At 35.2% G+C, this 25,974-nt stretch overlaps 3 protein-coding genes across 3 annotated transcripts; all 3 read left to right on the forward strand.

Annotated features, from left to right (window-relative positions):
* Window positions 1-1,530: 1,530 nt before the first annotated feature.
* Window positions 1,531-3,247, forward strand: LOC130997062 (uncharacterized). The gene is made up of 3 exons (XM_057922339.1): window positions 1,531-2,685; window positions 2,776-2,884; window positions 2,978-3,247. The coding sequence occupies exons 1-3, from the start codon at window positions 1,562-1,564 to the stop codon at window positions 3,245-3,247; spliced, it is 1,503 nt and encodes a 500-aa protein (XP_057778322.1). The 5' UTR covers window positions 1,531-1,561.
* A 67-nt stretch (window positions 3,248-3,314) lies between these two features.
* LOC130999964 (YTH domain-containing protein ECT3-like) lies at window positions 3,315-3,780 on the forward strand. Its single transcript, XM_057925677.1, has 2 exons — window positions 3,315-3,530; window positions 3,613-3,780. Exons 1-2 carry the CDS (start codon window positions 3,336-3,338, stop codon window positions 3,712-3,714), a joined length of 297 nt encoding a protein of 98 aa, XP_057781660.1. The 5' UTR covers window positions 3,315-3,335; the 3' UTR covers window positions 3,715-3,780.
* Window positions 3,781-16,936: 13,156 nt separating this feature from the next.
* LOC130999965 (YTH domain-containing protein ECT2-like) lies at window positions 16,937-17,384 on the forward strand. The gene is made up of 2 exons (XM_057925678.1): window positions 16,937-17,128; window positions 17,235-17,384. Exons 1-2 carry the CDS (start codon window positions 16,958-16,960, stop codon window positions 17,337-17,339), a joined length of 276 nt encoding a protein of 91 aa, XP_057781661.1. The 5' UTR covers window positions 16,937-16,957; the 3' UTR covers window positions 17,340-17,384.
* The last annotated feature ends 8,590 nt before the right edge of the window (window positions 17,385-25,974 follow it).

Raw genomic sequence — 25,974 nt, forward strand, 5'->3', positions numbered from 1 at the left:
AATTTTAAATGTTAATGGAAAATTGCTCTTTTACTTTTGAATTATTGGTTGTAATTTTTCGCCACTTGATTTAGTTTTCGCAATTTGCGTGATTTTTGCGCAATAATAGTAAATTTTCACAATAAGTGTTTTTTTTTTGCGCAATAAATGTAATTATAATTACAGGTGCGTGAATTGTATTTTATTGCTTGGAATTTATTTTGGTTAATGTTATTTTATTTCCTTAAATATAGTAGGTATATTGGGTTACTCTTTTTTTTATTTCCTTAAATATATTGGGTTAATCTTATTTTATTTCCTTAATTAATAATATAGTAGGTATATAGATTGAAAAAAGTGGGTAGTTTAGATAATCGCCCAAAAAAAATTGTGTGTGTGGTCTATCGGTAGGTGGTTAATGCCCAAAACCTAAGATATTGGGTTTGAGTTCACCGTCATGTGGTCTTTAAATTTTTTTATTTACTTGTATAATTTATCAAAAAAAAAAAAAAAGCGGAACACAAAAATAATGCACCAGCAGGACAATTTAAGTTTCAAGTAAGCCCAAAACTCTTTAAAAGGGGTGAGAATTGTGTTGCAGGTGCATTACTTGTTAACTAGTATCGTACTTTTCCAAGTTCAAAAATTTTGTCCTAATTGCCAAACCAGCTTAAGTTAGTGTCTTAAAAGTTAATTAGATCTAATTTGCTATATCTATAATCTATAGGGTTAATTATAGTTTATAGCCTGAACTTTCAATAAATTTGAATTTATAGTCTCAACTTTAATTTATTTTTTGTATAGCCTGAACTTTGATAAATTATTTAATTATAGCCACTATTGCACCAAAATTATATTAGTGGCATATTCTTTATCATAATTACAACTAAAATGATGATTAATTAATTCGAGACTAGAGTCTAATATATTCTACACGAAAATGGATTTTCAATAGTAGGTAGCACATTGTCATAAGACCATCGGTGCCGTTGGAATCGCGCCAAAAGGTTAGTAAAATGATGCCAACTTTCAGAAACGATTACGACTTCACCGGTGGTCCGATGACAATGGGCTACCTATCATTGAAAATTCCATTTAATGTAGAATACATTAGGATCTGATTTCGTAGAAATCGGTCATCGTTTCATATGTAATTTCATAAAGAATAGCTAATGTTATAGTTTTGATGTGATTGTAACTATAATTAAACAATTTTTCAAAGATCAGGCTAATATAAAACATAAATCAAAATTAAGGCTATAAATTGAAACTTGCTGAAAATTGAGGCTATAGACTATAATTAACCATAATCTATAATATATAAAAAAGACAATTTTCAATTGAAAATTAATTTTAAAATTGAGGGACAAATTTGTGATTATAATAAAATTGAATATTTATTTATAATCTTGTTCGTAGAGAATTAGCTCCACCCACATTCTTGGATACCAAGCAACACTATAAGCCCATATTCTTGAATCCTATATATATATATTGCCTCTTTCAAACACAAGGAGTTACACCACGCGTTAGGGTTCCATTCAATTCCCTTTCTTCTTCTAAATCTATCAATTTTTGATCGATGATGAAACGGCTTCTTGTGAAACGTAAGCATGTAAAGTCCGGTATGTATTATTTAACCCATCTTTCTCCGCGAGATTTATCCGAAATCTCTGAAGAAAGTTTCGACCTTCCTTTTTTGGATCCAAACCAACACACTTATTCCAACACCTGCGGCGGTTTGTTGTGTTTCTTCTATCGAACTGGCCATAGTTATCTCTGCAACCCAACAACCAAACAGTTTCAGATCTTTCCTCCCAAGGAAGCCTCTCCATCCCCAAATTATGAGATCTATTATCATGGTGGTTGTGTCGGCTATGATTCTAAATCTGATGATTACAAACTACTAAGAATTTTGGATCGTGATTACTGGCTGTCAAGGTCTAGTCACATGACCCGAATTTTTGAACTGTATTCTTTAAGAAGTGATTCTTGGAAGGAGATTCCGAGTCCTGCTTTTATGTGCAATTCTTATATTAAGAGAATTATATATGTTAGAGGTAAGTGTTATTGGTTTTCTATATCCGACTCCAGAGTTATATCGTTCGACTATAGTGAGGAAAGCTTCTCTTACTTGCCTTTACCACGAAAGGCTCATATCGATGGTTTTAGCCTCGTCAAGTTTGAAGATGAAGATTTGTTAGGTATTGTTTTCTCTAGGCGACGAGGAGCTAGTTATAACGTCCATATAGGTATGCCTTTGCCTTTGGGGAGTGAACCTGGTTACTATTTTGAGGCTTGGGTTTGGAGAGAAGGGTTGCATTGCTGGGATGCAGTGTTTAATGTCTCTCTTGGTGGTGCTGTGGATGGAGCAGAGACGATATACGGGCCGTTCTTGTTTCTTCGTGGAATGGCTGGCGATGGCGACACACGGGATGGTGTCCTAGATCATCTGGGAGTTTATGATTGGACTAAGAAAGAGTGCAAGGAACTTGGTATTTATAGTTATAACAATGCAATCGAAGTTTTCTGTTACGTTGAGAGCAGCGTTGCGCTGCCCCGTGGAAAGCCAATCAATGGATCCCCTGTTCTTCCTACTTATGAGAGTGAGTGGCAAGGCATGTACGGTTCTCCTCATGACTCTCGTGAGTATGACTGCTTGCATGAAGCCTACGATGCAGATCTCGATGATTTTGCTGCTAATGGGTATGTTTTTTTGTGGATATGTTTGTATTTCTTAAAAGGAACCTTCTCTTGTATAGTTTCTTTTACTAACTAAAACATGTGTGACTGCAGATTCCGCGTCCTTGATGATATAGAGTTGGAGGAGGAGGAGCAGGAGAGGAGATACCATGCCGTTCTTGATTTAAAGACGGAGCCGGAGGAGGAGGAGGACGAGGACGAGGTATTCTTGTTCATGATAGAGTGATTGTTTTATTTCAAGATCCTACGAAATTTGGTTCAAAGACATTAAAAATATGTGCTTCTTTTCTCACAGGTTACGGATATTACATATTATTCTTTCGATCATGCATCAGAATGTGGATGTTGTTCTGAGTTAAACAACTATTACCGTGCTGCAAAGTATTTCGTAATCAAGTCAGATAGTGAGGATGATGTGCGTAAGAGTATTAGGTGTAACGCGTGGTCATGCACTCCCTATGCAAACAAGAAGCTTAATGCTGCATATGAGGATGCCCAGAGAGTTGCTGATGGCTGCCCCATCTTCCTCTTCTTTTTTGTGAGTAACCATTTTCACACATTATAATTATGTTTTTTCATGAGCTTGCTTGAGTATTGACTGATGCTTTTCTCTTTGTGAAAACAAGGTTGATGGGAGTGGCCAGTTATGTGGTATGGCAGAAATGACTGGCCCAGTGGATTTTCACAGAGATGTGGATTTCGATTTCCGGCTGCGAGATAAACGGAGTGGAAGCTTTCCGGTGAAGTGGCACTTCATAAAGGATTTGGCAAACTTAAAAAGTTTTAGGTTCACCATATTGCACACCAATGAGAACATGCCAGGGATTGACAACAGAGACATACAAAGGGTATATATAATTATCTTGTTATTACAACCAAGTCATTTATGTGGAGAAGATGATCATTTTTTATTTTTGTGTCTCTTTTCAGTTAAGCTACAAGAAAGGTCTGCGGATGCATAACATATTCAAGCGCCGTACATCAACAACATCCCTACTCGACTCAACTGGATGCGAGAAGTCTCTCCAATGAGTAGAGGCGGATCCAGGATTCATCTTTAGGGGGCTGAATTTATTACCGTGTCACGTTTTTCATTGAATTTCCGCTTATACTATGTGTATTGTGGGGTGTGGTTGACGCATTCTGTACAACATCGTATTTCAGATGAAGCAATACTTTCAAGAACATTTCTTCCTTCCATGAATAATCTCAAAATGGATGATTAGCTTCACACCTAAACTCTTAAATTTTGATTTTCAATTTTGATTTAATTTTAATGTTGTTTTAAATTAAAATAAACATTACAATAAAATAAAAAATGTATTACAATAAAATAATGTCCTAAATTACTAAAAATTAACCCTACATTGATTGAAAATAAAAATTGCATTACAATAAAATAAAAATTGCATTACAATAAAATAATGTCCCAAATTACTTCAGTTTAAAAAATAGAAAAAAAAACCTACACTAAAATTAAAATTGCATTACAATAAAATAACATAAATTACAGTATTAATTTTTTTTGCTGCCAGCAACGTTTGAATTGTTAAATATATAGAATTAAAACAATCCATGAATTAGCATAATTCATGAATTGCTAAACTGTACATAGAATTAAGACTAGATTGCTAAACTATACATAGAATTAAGACAATCCATGGAATTAGCGGAATCTACTATCTATGGAATTAGCAGAATCCATAGATTGCTAAACTCTACATATAATTAAGACAATCCATGGAATTAGCAGAATCCATAGATTGCTAAACTCTACATATAATTGAGATAATCCATAGAATTAGCGGAATCCATAAATTATAAAAAGTCTCTCAAAATCTTTTAAATTCTTAATTGAATACACCTCTTAAATTTATCATTTTTTTTATCGACGATGAATAATTATAATATAGTAGTTATATAGATTGAAATATAATCGCCCAAAAAAATTGTGTGTGTATTGGCTTAGTGGTATGTGGTTAATAATCAAAGTTTAAGATATTGGGTTCGAGTTCACCGTCTTTAAATTTTTTTATTTACTTGTGTAATTTATCAAAAAAAAAAAAAGAAGCGGAACGCAAAAATAATATACCGGCAGGACAATTTAAGATTCAAGTAAGCCCAAAACACTTATAAAAGGCCGAGAATTGCGTTGCAGGCGCATTACTTATTAATTAGTATCCTATTTTTTCAAGTTAATTTTTTTTTTTGTTCGGATTGCCAAACTAGCTTAAGTTAGTGTCTTAAATGTTAGTTCTAATTTGCTAAATCTATAATCTATAAGCCCATATTCTTGAAACACAAGGAGATACACGACGCGTTAGGGTTCCATTCAATTCCCTTTCTTCTTCTAAATCTATCAATTTTTGATCGACGATGAATGATTCCGACAACGAGAAACGGCTTCTTGTGAAACGTAAGCATGTACAGTCCGGTATGTATTATTTAACTCCTCTTTCTCCGCGAGATTTATCCGAAATCTCTGAAGAAAGTTTCGACCTCCCCTTTTTGGATCCAAACCAATACACTTATTCCAACACCTGCGGCGGTTTGTTGTGTTTCTTCGATCGATCTGGCAATAGTTATCTCTGCAACCCAACAACGAAACAGTTTCAGATCTTTCCTCCCAAGGAAGCCTCTCCATCCCCAAAATATAGGATCTATTATCATGGTGGTTGTGTCGGCTATGATTCTAAATCTGATGATTACAAACTACTAAGAATTTGGGATCGTGATTACTGGCTGTCAAGGCCTTGTCACATGACCCGAATCTTTGAGCTGTATTCGTTAAGAAGTGATTCTTGGAAGGAGATTCCGAGTCCTGCTTTTATGTGCGATTCTGGTATTAATAGTATCATACATGTTAGAGGTAAGTGTTATTGGTTTTCTTTGTCCGACTCAATTATGAGAGTGAGTGGCAAGGCATGTACGGTTCTCCTTATGACTCTCGTGAGTATGACTCTTCCCATGAAGCCTACGATGCAGATCTCGATGATTTTGCTGCTAATGGGTATGTTTTTTTGTGGATATGGTTTTACATTAGTTTTGTAATGAAAAAGGAACTTTCTCTTGTATAGTTTCTTTTACTTACTAAAACATGTGTGACTTCAGATTCCGCGTCTTGGATGATATAGAGTTGGAGGAGGAGGAGCAGGAGAGGAGATACCATGCCGTTCTTGATTTAAAGACGGAGCCGGAGGAGGAGGAGGACGAGAAGGAGGTATTCTTGTTCATGATAGAGTGATTGTTTTATGTCAAGATCCTAGGAAATTTGGTTCAAAGACATTAAAAATATGTGCTTCTTTTCTCACAGGTTTCCGATATTACATTTTATTCTGCCAATCATTCATCAGAATGTGGATGTTGTTCTAAGTTAAACAACTATTACCGTGCTGCAAAGTATTTCGTTATCAAGTTAGATAGTGAGGATGACGTGCGTAAGAGTATTAGGTGTAACGCGTGGTCATGCACTCCTTATGCAAACAAGAAGCTTAATGCTGCATATGAGGATGCCCAGAGAGTTGCAGATGACTGCCCCATCTTCCTCTTCTTTTTTGTCAGTAACCATTTTCTCACATTATAATTATGTTTTTTCATGAGCTTGAGAATGTTACTTCCTTCGTCCCATTACAAATGTCTCACTTTCCATAATTAGATGTCTCATTCGACTTAATATTTAAACAATTTTCACCAACCCACTTTATCTTCTAATTATACATTTCTTAATCTCCGTGCCCAAAAGTAATGAGACATTTGTAATGGGACGAAAACAGAGAGAGTATTTCCCTTTATTCATGTATTGGTATTGACTCCTCTCTGTGAAAACAAGGTCGCTGGGAGTGGCCAGTTATGTGGTATGGCAGAAATGACTGGCCCAGTGGATTTTCACAGAGATGCGGATTTCAATTCCGGGCTGCGAGATAAACGGAGTGGAAGCTTTCCGGTGAAGTGGGACATCATAAAGGATTTGGCAAACTTAAAAAATTTTAGGTTCACCATATTGCACAGCAATGAGAACATGCCAGGGACTGACAAAAGAGACATACAAAGGGTATATATAATTATCTTGTTATTACAACCAAGTCATTTATGTGGAGAAGATGATCATTTTTTTATTTTTGTGTCTCTTTTCAGTTAAGCTACAAGAAAGGTCTGCGGATGCATAACATATTCAAGCGCCGTACGTCGACAACATCCCTACTCAATTTTATGCAAGAAGAGGGAGAAGGCAGGATTCAGAAACAATGAGATGGTAAATGCTGTGATGATAGTGTCAATTCCAGTGTCTCTGGTTTGTTGACAGTCGGAACAACTCCACTGGATGCGAGAAGTCGTTCCTATGAGCAGGGGCGGATACAGAATTCATATTTACGGGGGCTGAATTTATTGAATCATAGCGTCTGAATATATTTGCATGGGGTTGCCCCGAAGTAAATTTTTTTAGCATTCCGTACAATTCAGTTTCTTGCAACTTTTCTAATAGTCATTTATTATAATATCTAGTTGTTCGCAATTTAATTAATTTAATATCAAGTGTGTTGAAAGTATTTAAAACCATAATTTTATGAATTTTAATTAAAAAAAATGTTTCATCTTCTAAAGAGATAAAATATAATTTTCATTATTAATACTCCCTCCGTCCCAACTGTTAGTATCCAACTTTATTTTTTGGATGTCTCACATTTTAGTATTCGTTTTTATTTTAGTACAAGTAGGTGGGACCCTTACTCCGCTTTTATTATTTTAACACCCATATAAAAAGGTGGAACTTTTATTCCATTCACAACATACCTAACCACTTTATTAAAACTCGTGTCACTCTCAAATGAATATTAAAACTCGTGTCACTCTCAAATGGATACTAAAAGCTGGGACATAGGGAGTACTAGTTTGTAATTTTACTTCAATATAAGGATTGACTCAAATTCAACATTTGAACAATCTATTATATTGTATTTCCTATTTTTACGCGCGCGCGCGCGCGCACACACACAAAAACTCAAACATTGGGGGGGAGGGGGGGGGGGGGCTAGGGGATTTTGAGGTTTTTTTTTTAATATATATATAGATATATGTTTATATTATATTCTTCCATTTATAATTAATTTAAGGATAATTGTGTTATTTAAAACTATATAATCTATAAAAATATTATACATTATTATCACTATTATGCTTGTCTTTTAATAGAAAATGCCTAAAATGGATGGAATGCCCAAAAAAAATTTGTTTGCTATTATACTATGGTTGTCTTTTATTATTATTATTGATTATAGCTTGTAATTTATTGAAAATATACAATTTATGAAAATATTGTTCGTTATTATTGCTATTATGCTTGTCTATTAATAAAAAAATTGCCTAAAATATACGAAATGACAAAAAAAAAAGTTTGTAATGTAATGAAATTAATTTGTAATATATTGAAACTATATAGTATATGAAAATGTTGTTCTTTATAATTACTATTATGCTCGTCTTTTAATAAAAAATGCTTTAAAAATACAGAATGTCCCCAAAAAAATTGTAATGTATTGAAACTAATTTGTTATATATTTAAATTATACTCCCTCCGTCCCACTTCAATTGGCACACTTGCCTTTTTTGTTTGTCTCACTTCAATTGGCACTTTCCAAAAATAGCATGTGGTTCCTACCTTCTCTACACACATTAAACAAATGGCCCCCACCCACTTTACACACTCAACCCTTTATTCTTAATCTCCGTGCCCAAAGTAAAAATGCCAATTGAAGTGGGACGGAGGGAGTATAATCTATGAAAATGTTGTTCTTTATTATTACTATTATGCTCGTCTTTTAATTAATAAAATAATGCCTTAAATATATGGAATGTCCAAAAAACATTTCTTCGGGGTTGTTGCCCCCCTGAACCCCCATGTAAGTTCAGCCCCCTCCAAAATTAATTCCTGACTCTGCCATTGGCCCTAGTCCCCCCGGATCCGCCCCTATCCCTGCCCTGGCTGCCCATGAGTAGGTAGACGACAACAATGCATGAGAGGAGGTTTTATGACATGTGAAGGTGGATATGATTTTGGATGCCTTGTGTTTTTGTTTGAAATGTTGTTTACAAAGGCATCTGCAATCTGTATAATACTATAAGGCTGCGTTTACGTTGATGGATAACAAAAATTTATGCCTTGAAATGTCTCCTTTTTTTTTTCCAACATTTGACACAAAAGAGATATTTATAATTTTTCCTTCATTATTTTCACTTCAAGGATGGATAATATTATCACACAAAAAATGGAGGGATAATATTATCCATCTTTGAAGTGAAAATAAAGAAGGAAAAATGGCGAGCATCTCTTTTGTGTCAAATGTTGGAAAATGAAGGAGACATTTAAAGGCATAAATTTGTGTTATCCATCATTTTCCATGGATAAATTTATCCATAAAAGTAAACGCAGCCTAAAGAAAAAAAAGGAGTTTTTCCCTTTATTTTTCACTTTCTTCTTCCATCCGCTTTTGTACTATTAATCCTATTAATTTTCTCTCTTATTCTTTTAAAATGTATATCCTACTTTTTCTCGTTCAATTTTTTTTTGTTATAATTTCCAAACCAGTTTAAGTTAAGGGCGAGCATTCGGATTTTGCCTAATCCAATCCATTCTAATTCAAAATTTCCCTTCAATTCAATTCAATCCGAACCATATTATCCAAAATTCTGAAAATTTCGAATAAAATCCAATCTGAAGCGAAAAATTCGAAATTTGAAAGGAAATCTAAAATACATATCAACCTAACCAATTAGATAATTACAATTGGATGAATGTCCTAATTAACAGACCATTAATTATAATTAATAAAGATGAGAGTATAGGGTAAAAATTTACAAATATTTAACTATTTAAGAACTAATCAATATATTTTAATTTAGATTTCATATTTTTTTTGGATTTCTGATTTTAGAAATATTTAACTATTTAAGAACTAATTCAGTACAATTGAAATTTCAAGAAAGCCCAAAACTCATTAAAAGGGCCGAGAATTGTGCTGCAGGTGCTTTACTTATTAATTTAGTGTCCTACTTTTTCGAGTTCGAAAATTTTTGTCCTAATTGTCAAACCAGCTCAAGTTAGTGTCTTAAAAGTAAGATCTAATTCGTTATATCTATAATCTATAATATATTAATAATACAATTTTCAATTGAAAATTAATTTTAAATCAATTTTAAAATTGAGGGGCAAATTTATGATTATAATAAAATTGATAATTTATTTCATTCTTGGATACCAAGCAACACTATATATAAGCCCGTATTCTTGAATCCTATATATATATATTGCCTCTTTTAAACACAAGGAGATACACGACGCTTTAGGGCCATTCAATTCCCTTTCTTCTTCTTCTTCTTCTTCTAAATCTATCAATTTTTTTTTTGTCGACGATGAATAATTCCGACAACCAGAAACGGCTTCTTGTGAAACGTAACCATGGAAAGTCCGGCATGTATTATTTAACTCCTCTTTCTCCGCGAGATTTATCCGAAATCTCTGAAGAAAGTTTCGACCTCCCTTTTCTGGATCCAAACCAACACCCTCTTCTCACTCATTCCAACACTTGCGGCGGTTTGTTGTATTTCATCGATCGAGTTACTGGCAATAGTTATCTTTGCAACCCCACAACCAAACAGTTTCAGATTTTCCCTCCCAAGGAAGCCTCTCCATCCCCAAATTATTGGACCCATTTTGTTGGTGGCTGTCTCGGCTATGATTCTAAATCTGATGATTACAAAATACTAAGAATTTGGCGTCATCATTCCTTAGGGTACACGAACCGAATTTTTGAGCTGTATTCGTTAAGAAGTGATTCTTGGAAGGAGATTCCGAGTCCTGATTCTATGCTCAATTCTCGTACTAATAGAATTACATATGTTAGCGGTAAGTGTTATTGGTTTTCTTCGTCTGATTGGTTTTCTTCGTCTGGTTCCGGAGTTGTATCGTTCGACTATAGTGAGGAAAGCTTCTCTTACTTGCCTTTACCACGAATGGCTCATAGAGATGGTTTTAGACTCGTCAAGTTTGAAGATGAAGATTTGTTAGGCATTATTTACTGCGGGCGACGAGGAGTTAGCTATAAGGCCCCTATACGTTTTCATCCCCCTTTGGGGAGTGAACCTGGTTACTATTTTGAGGCTTGGGTTTGGAGAGAAGGGTTGCGTTGCTGGGATACAGTGTTTAATGTCTCTCTTGGTGGTGTTGTGGGAGCAGAGACGATATACAGGCCGTTCTTGTTTCTTCATGGAATGGATCAACTGGGAGTTTATGATTGGACTAAGAAAGAGTGCAAGGAGCTTGGTATTTACAATGCAATCGAAGTTTTCTGTTACGTTGAGAGCAGCGTTGCGTTGCCCCGTGGAAAGCCAATCAATGGATCCCCTGTTCTTCCTACTTATGAGAATGAGCGGCAAGGCATGTTCGGTGAGGACCCTCGTGAGTATGGCTCTTCCAATGAAGCCTACGATGCAGATCTCGATGATTTTGCTGCTAATGGGTATGTTTTTTGGTGGACATGTTTGTATTTGTTAATGAAAAAGGAACTTTCTCTTGTATAGTTTCTTTACTAACTAAAACATGTGTGACTGCAGATTCCGCGTCCTTGATGATATAGAGTTGGAGGAGGAGGAGCAGGAGAGGAGATACGATGCCGTTCTTGATTTAAAGATGGAGCCGGAGGAGGAGGAGGACGAGAAGGAGGTATTCTTGTTCATGATAGAGTGATTGTTTTATTTCAAGATCCTAGGAAATTTGGTTCAAAGACATTAAAAATATGTGCTTCTTTCCTCACAGCTTACGGATATTACTTATTATTCTGCCGATCATGCATCAGAATGTGTATGTTGTACTGAGTTAAACAACTATTACCGTGCTGCAAAGTATTTCGTAATCAAGTCAGATAGTGAGGATGATGTGCGTAAGAGTATTAGGCATAACGCGTGGTCATGCACTCCGTATGCAAACAAGAAGCTTAATGCTGCATATGAGGATGCCCAGAGAGTTGCTGATGGCTGCCCCATCTTCCTCTTCTTTTTTGTCAGTAACCATTTTTTTCACATTATAATTGTGTTTTTTTCATGAGCTTGCTTGAGTATTGACTGATGCTTTTCTCTTTGTGAAAACAAGGTTGATGGGAGTGGCCAGTTATGTGGTATGGCAGAAATGACTGGCCCAGTGGATTTTCACAGAGATGTGGATTTCGATTTCCGGCTGCGAGATAAACGGAGTGGAAGCTTTCCGGTGAAGTGGCACTTCATAAAGGATTTGGCAAACTTAAAAAATTTAGGTTCACCATATTGCACACCAATGAGAACATGCCAAGGACTGACAACAGAGACATACAAAGGGTATATATAATTATCTTGTTATTACAACCAAGTCATTTATGTGGAGAAGATGATCATTTTTTATTTTTGTGTCTCTTTTCAGTTAAGCTACAAGAAAGGTCTGCGGATGCATAACATATTCAAGCGCCGTACGTCAACAACATCCCTACTCGACTCAACTGGATGCGAGAAGTCTCTCCAATGAGTAGGGGCGGATCCAGGATTCATCTTTAGGGGGCTGAATTTATTATCGTGTCACGTTTTTCATTGAATTTCCGCTGCTTTCTACTATGTGTATTGTGGAGTGTGGTCGACGCATTCTGTACAACATCGTATTTCAGACGAAGCAACACTTTCAAGAACATTTCTTCCTTCCATCAATAATCTCAAAATGGATGATTAGCTTCACACCTAAACTCTTAATTTTATTTTCAATTTTGATTTAATTTTAATGTTGTTTTGAATTAAAATAAACATTAAATTTAACAACTTAAATTTAACTGAAACTAAAAATTAACCCTACATTGATTGAAAATAAAAATTGCATTACAATAAAATAATGTCCTAAATTACTTCAATTTAAAAAACAGAAAAAAAACCTACGCTAAAATAAAAATTGCATTACAATAAAAAAACATAAATTACAATATTAATTTCTTTTCCTGCAGCAACGTTTGAATTGTTAAATAAATATTACAGAATATGTTAAACTCTATATAGAGTTAAAACAATCCATAACATAGAATTAAGACAATTCATGGAATTAGCAGAATCTATTGTCCATGGAATTAGCAGAATCCATAGATTATAAAAAGTCTGTCAAAATCTTTTAAATTCTTAATTGAATACACCCCTTAAATAATTATAAAATAGTAGGTATATAAATTGAAAAAAGTGGGTAGTTTAGATAATCGCCCAAAAAAAATTGAGTGTGTAGTGACTTAGCAGTAGGTGGTTAATACCCAAAATTGGGTTGGAGTTCACCGTCGTACGGTCTTTAAATTTCTTTATTTAATTGTGTAATATATATATATAAAAAGCGGAACGCAAAAATAATGCACCGGCAGGACAATTTAAGATTCAAGTAAGCCCAAAACTCTTTAAAAATGCTGAGAATTGGTTGCAGGTGCATTACTTATTAATTACTCCAAGTTCAAATTTTTTTGTAGTATCCTACTTTTCCAAGTTAAATTTTTTTTGTCCGGATTGTCAAACCAGCTTAAGTTAGTGTCTTAAAAGTTTCGCTATATCTATCATCTATAATATATTAAAAAGATAATCTTCAATTGAAAATCATTTTTAAAACTGAGTGACAAATTTGTGATTATAATAAAATTGAGGGCCGGTCTTGCATGCGGCGGTCGCACTCCAGCGCGACGGGTCCGCCCCGACCCGCGCCCGACCCGACCCGTGCCCAGACCCGAAATCCTGAATCTTAAATTATTACATTTGTTTGTAATAATTATTACTTTTAATAAGCATGAAATATACATTTGTTCGCACAAATGTATACTTATATAAATATAGGTATTTACCTTCATTTAATATAAAGTATTATATTTTCTAAACCCTAAATTCTATAAACTAAACCCTAAAACCTGTAAACTAAACCCTAATAGGAGTATTTGCTTTTAATAAGCATAAGATATACATTTGGTCGTACAAATGTATACTTATATTAATATAAATATTTACCTTCATTCAATATAAAACATTATACATATCAATATATATTTATATGAACAAATGTATATATTATGTTTATTAAAAGTAACAATTATTATAAACAAATGTAATAATTAGGAGTATGGGTCAAACCCACGCGGGTCAGGGTTCCGGGTCAGGAGGACGGGTTTGGAGCCGAGTCGACCCGTCGCACCCAATAATCTGCGTAAAATTGAATGTTTATTTATAAACTTGTTCGTTAGAGGATTAGCTGCACCCACATTCTTGGATACCAAGCAACACTATAAGCCCATATTCTCGAATCCTGTATATATATTGCCTCTTTCAAACACAAGGAGTTACACGACGCGTTAGGGTTCCATTCAATTCCCTTTCTTCTTCTTCTTCTTCTTCTAAATCTATCAATTTTTGATCACGATGAATAATTCCGACAACCAGAAACGGCTTCTTGTGAAACGTAAGCATGGAAAGTCCGGTATGTATTATTTAACCCCTCTTTCTCCGCGAGATTTATCTGAAATCTCTGAAGAAAGTTTCGACCTCCCTTTTTTGGATCCAAACCAACACACTTATTCCAACACCTGCGGCGGTTTGTTGTGTTTCTTCGATAGAACTGGCAATAGTTATCTCTGCAACCCAACAACCAAACAGTTTCAGATCTTTCCTCCCAAGGAAGCCTCTCCATCCCCAAATTATGAGATCTATTATCATGGTGGTTGTGTCGGCTATGATTCTAAATCTGATGATTACAAACTACTAAGAATTTGGGATCGTGATTACTGGCTGTCAAGGTCTAGTCACAGGACCCGAGTTTTTGAACTGTATTCTTTAAGAAGTGATTCTTGGAAGGAGATTCCGAGTCCTGCTTTTATGTGCAATTCTTATATTAAGAGAATTATATATGTTAGAGGTAAGTGTTATTGGTTTTCTATGTCCGACTCCAGAGTTATATCGTTCGACTATAGTGAGGAAAGCTTCTCTTACTTGCCTTTACCGCGAAAGGCTGATACCCTGGACGGTTTTAGCCTTGTCAAGTTCGATGATGAAGATTTGATTGAAAATAAAAATTGCATTAAAATAAAATAATGTCCTAAATTACTTCAATTTAAAAAACAGAAAAAAAACCTACGCTAAAATAAAAATTGCATTACAATAAAAAAACATAAATTACAGTATTAATTTCTTTTCCTGCAGCAACGTTTGAATTGTTAAATAAATATTACAGAATATGTTAAACTCTATATAGAATTCAAACAATCCATGAATTAGCATAATCTATGAATTGCTAAACTCTACATAGAATTAAGACAATTCATGGAATTAGCAGAATCTACTGTCCATGGAATTAGCAGAATCCATAGATTATAAAAAGTCTGTCAAAATCTTTTAAATTCTTAATTGAATACACCCCTTAAATTTATCATTTTTTGATCGACGATGAATAATTATAAAATAGTAGGTATATAAATTGAAAAAAGTGGGTAGTTTAGATAATCGCCCAAAAAAAATTGAGTGTGTACTAACTTAGCGGTAGGTGGTTAATACCCAAAGCCTGAGATATTGGGTTGGAGTTCACCGTCGTGTGGTCTTTAAATTTCTTTATTTAATTGTGTAATTTATATATATAAAAAAAAGCGGAACGCAAAAATAATGCATCGACAGGACAATTTAAGATTCAAGTAAGCCCAAAAATAATGTTTATATATAATCCTGTCCACAGAGGATTAGCTGCACCCACATTCTTGGATACCAAGCAACACTATAAGCCCATATTCTTGAATCCTATATATATTGCCTCCTTCAAACACCAGGAGATACACGACGCGTTAGGGTTCCATTCAATTCCCTTTCTTCTTCTAAATCTATCAATTTTTTATCACGATGAATAATTCCGACAACCAGAAACGGCTTCTTGTGAAACGTAAGCATGGAAAGTCCGGTATGTATTATTTAACTCCTCTTTCTCCGCGAGATTTATCTGAAATCTCTGAAGAAAGTTTCGACCTCCCTTTTCTGGATCCAAACCAACACACTCTTCACACTCATTCCAACACCTGCGGCGGTTTGTTGTGTTTCTTCGATCGAACTGGCAATAGTTATCTCTGCAACCCAACAACCAAACAGTTTCAGATTTTCCCTCCCAAGGAAGCCTCTCCATCCCCAAAATATAGGATCTATTATCATGGTGGTTGTGTCGGCTATGATTCTAAATCTGATGATTACAAAATACTAAGAATTTGGGATCGTGATTACAGGCTGTCAAGGCCTTGTCACACGACCCGAATTTTTGGGCTGTATTCGTTAAGAAGTGATTCTTGGAAGGAGATTCCGAGTCCTGCTTTTATGTGCAATTCTTATATAGGGAGAATTATATATGTTAGAGGTAAGTGTTATTGGTTTTCTGTGTCCGACTCCAGAGTTGTATCGTTCGACTATAGTGAGGAAAGCTTCTCTTACTTGCCTTTACCACGAAAGGCTCATATCTATGATTATAGGCTCGTCAAGTTTGAAGATGAAGATTTGTTAGGTATTGTTTTCTCTAGGCGACGAGGAGCTAGTTATAAGGCCCCTCAAATTTCGTCTTTGCCTTTGGGGAGTGAACCTGGTTACTATTTTGAGGCTTGGGTTTGGAGAGAAGGATGGGATGCAGTGTTTAATGTGTCTCTTGGTGGTGCTGTGGATGGACCACAGACGATATACGGGCCGTTGTTGTTTCTTCGTGGAAAGGCTGGCGATGGCGAGACACGGGATGGTGTCCTAAATCGTCTGGTAGTTTATGATTGGATTAAGAAAGAGTGCAAGGAGCTTGGTATTTACAGTTATGACAAAGCTATCGAAGTTTCTTGCTACGTTGAGAGTAGCGTTGCGTTGCCTCGTGGAAAGCCAATCAATGGATCCCCTGTTCTTCCTACTTATGAGAGTGAGTGGCAAGGCATGTGCGGTTCTCCTTATGACTCTCGTGAGTATGACTCTTCCAATGAAGCCTACGATGCAGATCTCGATGATTTTGCTGCTAATGGGTATGTTTTTTTGTGGATATGTTTGTATTTCTTATATAGTTTTACATTAGTTTTCTAATGAAAAAGGAACCTTCTCTTGTATAGTTTCTTTTACTAACTAAAACATGTGTGACTGCAGATTCCGCGTCCTTGATGATATAGAGTATTTCCCTTTATTCACGTACTGGTATTGACTGATGCTTTCTCTTTGTGAAAACAAGGTTGTTGGGAGTGGCCAGTTCTGTGGTATGGCAGAAATGACCGGCACAGTGGATTTCCACAGAGATATGGATTTCGGGCTGCGGCATAAACGGAGTGGAAGCTTTCCGGTGAAGTGGCACATCATAAAGGATTTGGCAAACTTGAATTTTTTTAAGCTCACCATATTGCACAACAATGACAACAGAGACATACAAAGGGTATGATATAATATAATTGTCTTTTCTTCATCGTATATCTTTATTATGCAAATCTTGTTAGAACAAACCAATTGTGGATCCTTTTTTATTTTGTGTCTCTTTTCAGATAAGTTGGAAGAGAGGTCTGCGGATGCTCAACCTATTCAAGCGTCGTACGTCGTCAACGACACCCCTACTCGATGTCTTTATGCAGGAAGAGGTATATAGGTAAATGCTGTGATGAGAGGAGGTTTATGAGATGTGAAGGTGGATTTGATTTTGGATGGTTTGTGTTTTGTTTGAAATGTTGTTGACAAAGTCCCTTGGTGATCACTCTGAAATCTCTATAATACTAGTATAATAAAGGATGTTTTCCCCTCTATTTTTCTCTCTTCTTCCATCAATTTTGTAGTATTAGTCCTATTCATTTTCTCTCTCTATTCTTTTAAAATGTGTGTCCTACTTTTTCAAGTTCGAAAAATTTTGTTTTAGTTTCCGAACAAGTGTGAGCATTCTGATCTCGGATCGGATTTTTTCCATCAGATCCGAAAACCCGAAACTTTCCTAGAATTCAATTCGATCTGAACCATATTATTCGAAAATCCGAATCCGAAAATCTGAAATGTTTTGAATAAAATCTGATCCAAACCGAAAAAAATCCAAAATGTGAAGAAAAATCCGAAATACATATGAACCTAACTGGTTACATAATTACAATTGAATTAAGGTACAAACTATTAATTATAATTAATCAAGACGAGAGTGTATGATTAAAATTTAGAAATATTTAACTATTTAAGAGCTAATCTCAAGTGTGAGCATTGAGATTTCGGATAGGATTTACCCGAAACTTTCCTAGAATTCAATTCGATTGAACCATATTATTCGAAAATCCGAATCCGAAAATCTTAAATGTTTTGAATAAAATCAGATTTGAACTGAAAAATCCAAAATGTGAAGAAAAATTCGAAATACATATGAACCTAACCAATTAAATAATTACAATTGAATTAAGGTCCTAATTAACAAACCATTAATTATAATTAATCAAGATGAGAGTGTATGATTAAAATTTAGAAATATTTAACTATTTAAGAGCTAATCTATATGAATATATATCATAATATCATATATATTATCAATCCGAAAATTCGAAATTTATTTAAGTGTTAATCCAATTGAATCCGAAAAAAATCCGAACCAAATTTCAAATTTTTGTTTGGCTGGGATCGGATATTCGGATTTCGAGTATTTTGCTCACCCCTAGTTTAAGTTAGTGTCTTAAAAGTTGGATCTAATTCGCTATATAAGATCTTATTAACATTGGGATTTATATTGCAACGATGTATTTTGTATGATTAGTTTGATTAGAGATTTAGTTTGAAGTGGTCAAATTGCATACATTTTCTTGCAATCAGCGTTTAAAACATCGGAATCAGAGAGCAGCGTTATCGACATTGATCTCGAGCCATGGCTGATTCGAGAGCTCTTCCTCCTCAAACTCCTCTTTTTCTTGGTCTCAATCCGATGCACAATCACCCAATAAATCATGGTGCCTAACGTGGTGGCTAAAATGGTGGTGCCGATGAGCGCCACCCGCGATGGCGAGCCACTTCTCCTGCCGCCCCACGACGATAAACGCGAGAGCCAAATAAGCGACGGAGATGAGCTCCTCCATGACTAGAGTAAAATTCGAGAACAAAATTGAATACACAGGAGCATAACTTAAACAATGTGTTTTAAAAGCGCCAAACAATTTAGAAATTGATAATTCTGATATAATCAGCATATTGGTTGTTCGATTTGTAAGATTAGATATGATTAGTCTTATAATATCTTATTCGTTTGAATAAATGCGATTCGGTACTTAATCTCGAGACAATAACACATATGATTAGTCACGACTTATAAGTCTTGATAGTCTCAAACCAATACAATCTCGGGTAATATTAGGACAATTCAATCTCGATCAATGAAGCCCCACTTCAAAGTTGTGTTAGAATGCTATTTAGATAATAAGTTAGATTGATTTAAAAACTAGAATAAAAAAAAATGTGGTAATACATAAAGAGGCGGTCTTGCCAGTTGCACTCTCACTTAAATTATGATCTATACCCTAACTTGAATCCATATTATGATCTTAACTGTATAAATAACACTATTTTAGATGGCGGGTCAACCTGGTTGCACCCAAGTTTTTGTAATACATAAAAGTACCCAACTTTTCGAGTCAGATGATTTTTTAGGACAGTAACTTATGTTCATTTGGAAATTAGGACAAAAACTTTCGGACTTGTAAAAATAGGACACTAATTTTTTTTCCAGAGTAAAATATGACACTAATTAATAAGCATTGTAAAAATAGGACATTTTCTCGGCCGAGAATTGGCTGAGAAATGTCCTGCGGATGCAACACTTATTAATTAGTGTCCTATTTTACTCTAAAAAAATAGTGTCCTATTTTTACAAATTCGAAAGTTTTGTCCTAATTTTCAAATCAACCTAAATTACTGTCCTAAAAACTCTCGAATTCCAACTTTCTCAAACTATATTATCAAAATACCCACTTTTTGAATTTACTACATCTCATAACCATGTCAATTTTTTATTAGTAATATTTTGTACCAGTATGCATCTTCCCAAATATCTATGTCTGACTCAATTGCCTTTTCTTTTATTAATAAAATACTATGTTTATGCTATGTTTTGTACAAATGAATTGGTGATTCGAGATTGCGCAGATCTGTATGTAATTTTTTGAAATTTGCACAGATCAGGATGTAATATGCAGGGATGGGGCTGGGGAAACATAGGCCCTGTGCGAATTCTGAAATTTGGACCCTCTATTCATAATTAAAAAGAAATGTATTATAAAAATATTTGATTAAAAAATATATTTTTTTGTCAAATTACTTAACAAATATATAAAAAACTATGTCATTCACACTTTTAAAGAAATTTGCTCTATTAACAAGTTTTAAAGAAATTACCTTGATAATCTCTAGAATTGAAAAATTACTGAAGAAAAATATTTGAATAAACAATACTCCCTCCGTCCCAAGAATTTACTTAATAAATAAAAAATATGTCATTCACTTACAAAGTGTTGATCTACTTAAAAATTTTAAAGAAATTATCTTGCTTTTAATCTTTAGAAAAAAATGAAAAATTACTAAAAGAAAAAAGAAGCTGAAAAAAAAAAGTTTTAGAAACTAATAGTGTGCCTCGTGCTGCCATGATAAATAAATCGCAAAAATAATTAGAAATGAAAAATAGCTAAAGGAAAAAAGAAACTGAAAAAAAAATCGCAAAAAATTGCTACAAGTAGGATTCGATCACAGATAAACAAAGTCCAAAAAATGGCCCTTCGGCCTTCTCCACTGCGCTACTGACAAACATAGTTTTCATACCTCAATTCCACATGTTTGTTGTCATTTCCCTTCATGTTTTGCTTGTGAATGCTTGTTTGTGCCCGAATATTTAGTTTTATGAAGATTTGATATCTTGGTGTAGTTTTGGAGTAATTTCAGGAAAAATAAAGGTATAATTGAGCATTTTGAAGATATGAGATTGACGTACGTCTCGAGAGGAATCCGTGAGCGCAAACGGCGACCAAATCCGCAGTCCGGACGAGGGAGAACGGAGCAAAACGAGGCGGACTGTGCAAAACGCCCAGTACCCCGCGTCACCACCCGCGGCCGCGGGGTGGGACCGCGGGTCAGCTGTTCCCAATTCCAGGGTGTACCCGGTCACCACCCGCGGCCGCGGGGCGGGACCGCGGGTTCCCTGAGTTTTGCCCACGTTTGAGCACCACGGGCGCGGGCCATGCCCGCGGGAAAAGAGCAGAGTCGCGTTTTTCAGCCCTTAAACCCCTTTCTCCCCCTTTTCCTCACATTAATTCATCTATCCCCAACCTCCTTACTCACCCATTTCCATCTTCCCCAATTCCTTTCACCAACAAACCCTTAGCCTCCATTACCACATCTTTTACCAAGATTGAAGGCATTGAAGAGGAGAGAAGATGAAGAAAAGCTCATTAATAGGATTTGTCACTTCTTACTCTCTCTTTCATTTATGTATTTCTTTGATTTTGGTTTGTTGTTTGTGAACATGTTTGGATAAAAATCCCCCATTGGTTTGGGGATTAGGCTCATGGATGATGTGATGGATTGATTATTATGCCTTAATATATGTATTGATTATTTCCTTGTTATTATCTTTTCAAGCCCTAGCTTTAATTCTTGTATGGATTGTTGGCCACTTTCTATGCATTTCTAATTTGTGATTTGAATTGGGAGAGGATAATCATAATAGATTAGGAGCTTGAAACATATTGACTCAATAAACCGGGAGGTTGAGAGTTGGGTGAGAGTTTACCGATCCTTTGTGCTTTTGGGAGTTATAGGTTAGAAGTTGACCGGGGACGGCAACTATGACCCGTAATCTACCGTTTTAGTCGTCCGGAGGGGCTAGAACTAGTGGGGAGATCACTCTAGATAAATAGGAATATCAAGACTAATATTGAGCTAATTTGAAGTCCATTGCTAATCCGTCGATGCCTAATCCCTAAACACCTTCATCACTTAATTAATCCACTTTGTTTGATTGTTCTTATTTGTCTTTGAATTTGTTAGTTAATCAAACCACTCACCTCCTTGTTAGTCTAAATAGCTCTAGCATAATGAATTAGGATAATCACTAGATTGAACTACTAATCCTTGTGGGATACGACCTTGCTTCCATATATTACAACTACCCGTATACTTGCGGCGTGGTGAAAATATTAGCGAACAACTACCTTACAAAATTTAATGATTATATAGGTTTTATTTAATATATACATAATATATATGGATCTATATTTTTGGGGCCCCTATTTTTTCGGGGCCCTGTGCGATCGACCACCTCGCACTCCCCAGAACCGCCCCTGGTAATATGGTTGCACAAAGTTTTTCTTAATTTTGTTTGCGCACATTCTTAATGGAATTTTTTTGCGCATAAGATTGTTATTATTTGCGCAAGTTAATTTTATATACGTTAATTTTATTTGGTAGAATTTATGCGTGAATTTCATTTGGAAACTTGGAATTGTAATCTTGAGGAATGATGCTAGTGTTAGGGCATTTTGTTTTTACGCAATTTGAATTTTAGTTGGAATTTTTTGCGCAATTTAAATATTTGTTGGGTATTCTGTGCAAATTAGATTGGATTTCCACTTAAATTGAATTAATTGAGTAATTTTAAATGTTAATTGCTCTTTTACTTTTGAATTATTGGTTGTAATTTTTCGCCACTTGATTTAGTTTTCACAATTTGCGTAATTTTTGCGCAATAATAGTAAATTTTCGCAATAAGTGTTTTTTTGGCGCAATAAATGTAATTATAATTACAGGTGCGTGAATTTTATTTTATTGCTTGGATTTTATTTATTTGGTTAATGTTATTTTATTTCCTTAAATATAGTTGGGTTACTCTTATTTTATTTCCTTAAATATATTGGGTTAATCTATTTTTTCATTAATTAATAATATAGTAGGTATATAGATTGAAAAAAGTGGGTAGTTAGATAATCGCCCCAAAAAAATTGTGTGTGTACTGGTCTATCAGTAGGTGGTTAATGCCCAAAGCCTAAGATATTGGGTTTGAGTTCACCGTCATGTGGTCTTTAAATTTCTTTATTTACTTGTATAATTTATCAAAAAAAAAAAAGCGGAACACAAAATAATGCACCAGTAGGACAATTTAAGTTTCAAGTAAGCCCAAAACTCTTTAAAAGGGTCGAGAATTGTGTTGCAGGTGCATTACTTATTAATTAGTATCCTACTTTTCCAAGTTCGAAAATTTTTGTCCTAATTGCCAAACTAGGTTAAGTTAGTGTCCTAAAAGTTAGATCTAATTCGCCATATCTATAATCTATAGGGTTAATTATAATTTATAGCCTGAACTTTCAATAAATTTTAATTTATAGCCTCAACTTTAATTTATTTTTTGTATAGCCTAAACTTTGATAAATTATTTAATTATAGCCACTATTGCACCAAAATTATATTAGTGGCATATTCTTTATCATAATTACAACTAAAATGATGATTAATTAATTCGAGACTAGAGTCTAATGTATTCACGAAAATGGATTTTCAATAGTAGGTAGCACATTGTCATAAGACCATCGGTGCCGTTGGAATCGCGCCAAAAGGTTAGTAAAATGATGCCAACTTTTAGAAACGATTACGACTTCACCGGTGGTCCGATGACAATGGGCTACCTATCATTGAAAATTCCATTTAATGTAGAATACATTAGGATCTGATTTCGTAGAAATCGGCCATCGTTTCATATGTAATTTCATAAAGAATAGCTAATGTTATAGTTTTGATGTGATTGTGACTATAATTAAACAATTTTTCAAAGATCAGGCTAATATAAAACATAAATCAAAATTAAGGCTATAAATTGAAACTTGCTGAAAATTGAGGCTATAGACTATAATTAACCATAATCTATAATATATAAAAAAGACAATTTTCAATTGAAAATCAATTTTAAAATTGAGGGACAAATTTGTGATTATAATAAAATTGAATATTTATTATAAACTTGTTCGTAGAGGATTAGCTCCACCCACATTCTTGGATACCAAGCAACACTATAAGCCCATATTCTTGAATCCTATATATATATATATTGCCTCTTTCAAACACAAGGAGTTACACGACGCGTTAGGGTTCCATTCAATTCCCTTTCTTCTTCTAAATCTATCAATTTTTGATCGATGATGAAACGGCTTCTTGTGAAACGTAAGCATGTAAAGTCCGGTATGTATTATTTAACCCCTCTTTCTCGGCGAGATTTATCCGAAATCTCTGAAGAAAGTTTCGACCTCCCTTTTTTGGATCCAAACCAACACACTTATTCCAACACCTGCGGCGGTTTGTTGTGTTTCTTCTATCGAACTGGCCATAGTTATCTCTGCAACCCAACAACCAAACAGTTTCAGATCTTTCCTCCCAAGGAAGCCTCTCCATCCCCAAATTATAAGATCTATTATCATGGTGGTTGTGTCGGCTATGATTCTAAATCTGATGATTACAAACTACTAAGAATTTTGGATCGTGATTACTGGCTGTCAAGGTCTAGTCACATGACCCGAATTTTTGAGACTGTATTCTTTAAGAAGTGATTCTTGGAAGGAGATTCCGAGTCCTGCTTTATGTGCAATTCTTATAATTAAGAGAATGATATATGTTAGAGGTAAGTGTTATTGGGTTTTCTATAGTCCGACTCCAGAGTTATATCGTTCGACTATAGTGAGGAAAGCTGTCTCTTACTTGCCTTTTACCACGAAAAGGCTCAGTCGATGGTTTTAGCCTCGTCAAGTTTGAGATGAAGATTTGTTAGGTATCTTGTTTTCTCTAGGCGACGAGGAGCTAGTTATAACGTCCTATAGGTATGCCTTTGCCTTTGGGGAGTGAACCTGGTTACTATTTTGAGCTTGGGTTGGAGAGAAGGGGTTGCATGCTGGGATGCGTGTTTAATGTCTCTCTTGGTGGTGCTGTGGATGGAGCAGAGACGATATACGGGCCGTTCTTGTTTCTTCCGTGGAATGGCTGGCGATGGCGACACACGGGATGGTGTCCTAGATCATCTGGGGAGTTTATGATTGGACTAAGAACGAGTGCAAGGGAACTTGGTATTTACTATTATAAACAATGCAATCGAAGTTTTCTGTTACGTTGAGAGGCAGTCGTTGCGCCTGCCCCGTGAAAAGCCAATCAATGGATCCCCTGTTCTTCCTACTTATGAGAGTGAGTGGCAAGGCATGTACGGTTCTCCTCATGACTCTCGTGAGTAATGACTGCTTGCATGAAGCCTACGATGCAGATCTCGATGATTTTGCTGCTAATGGGTATGTTTTTTTGTGGATATGTTTTGTATTTCTTAAAAGGAACCTCTCTTGTATAGTTTTCTTTTACTAACTAAAACATGTGTGACTGCAGATTCCGCGTCCTTGATGATATAGAGTTGGAGGGGGAGGAGCAGGAGAGGAGATACCATGCCGTTCTTGATTTAAAGACGGAGCCGGAGGAGGAGGAGGACGAGGACGAGGTATTCTTGTTCTGATAGAGTGATTGTTTTATTTCAAGATCCTACGAAATTTGGTTCAAAGACATTAAAAATATGTGCTTCTTTTCTCACAGTTACGGATATACATATTATTCTTTCGATCATGCATCAGAATGGTGATGTTGTTCTGAGTTAAACAACTATACCGTGCTGCAAAGTATTTCGTAATCAAGTCAGATAGTGAGGATGATGTGCGTAAGAGTATTAGGTGTAACGCGTGGTCCATGCACTCCCTATGCAAACAAGAAGCTTAATGCTGCATATGAGGATGCCCAGAGAGAGTTGCTGATGGCTGCCCCATCTTCCTCTTCTTTTTTGTGAGTAACCATTTTCACACATTATAATTATGTTTTTCATGAGCTTGCTTGAGTATTGACTGATGCTTTCTCTTGTGAAAACAAGGTTGATGGGAGTGGCCAGTTATGTGGTATGGCAGAAATGACTGGCCCAGTGGATTTTCACAGAGATGTGGATTTCGATTTCCGGCTGCGAGATAAACGGAGTGGAAGCTTTCCGGTGAAGTGGCACTTCATAAAGGATTTGGCAAACTTAAAAAATTTTAGGTTCACCATATTGCACAACAATGAGAACATGCCAAGGACTGACAACAGAGACATACAAAGGGTATATATAATTATCTTGTTATTACAACCAAGTCATTTATGTAGATGATGTTCATTTTTATTTTTGTGTCTCTTTTCAGTTAAGCTACAAGAAAGGTCTGCGGATGCATAACATATTCA

This window comes from Salvia miltiorrhiza, chromosome 8, assembly GCF_028751815.1.
Source record: "Salvia miltiorrhiza cultivar Shanhuang (shh) chromosome 8, IMPLAD_Smil_shh, whole genome shotgun sequence".
NCBI lineage: Eukaryota > Viridiplantae > Streptophyta > Magnoliopsida > Lamiales > Lamiaceae > Salvia > Salvia miltiorrhiza.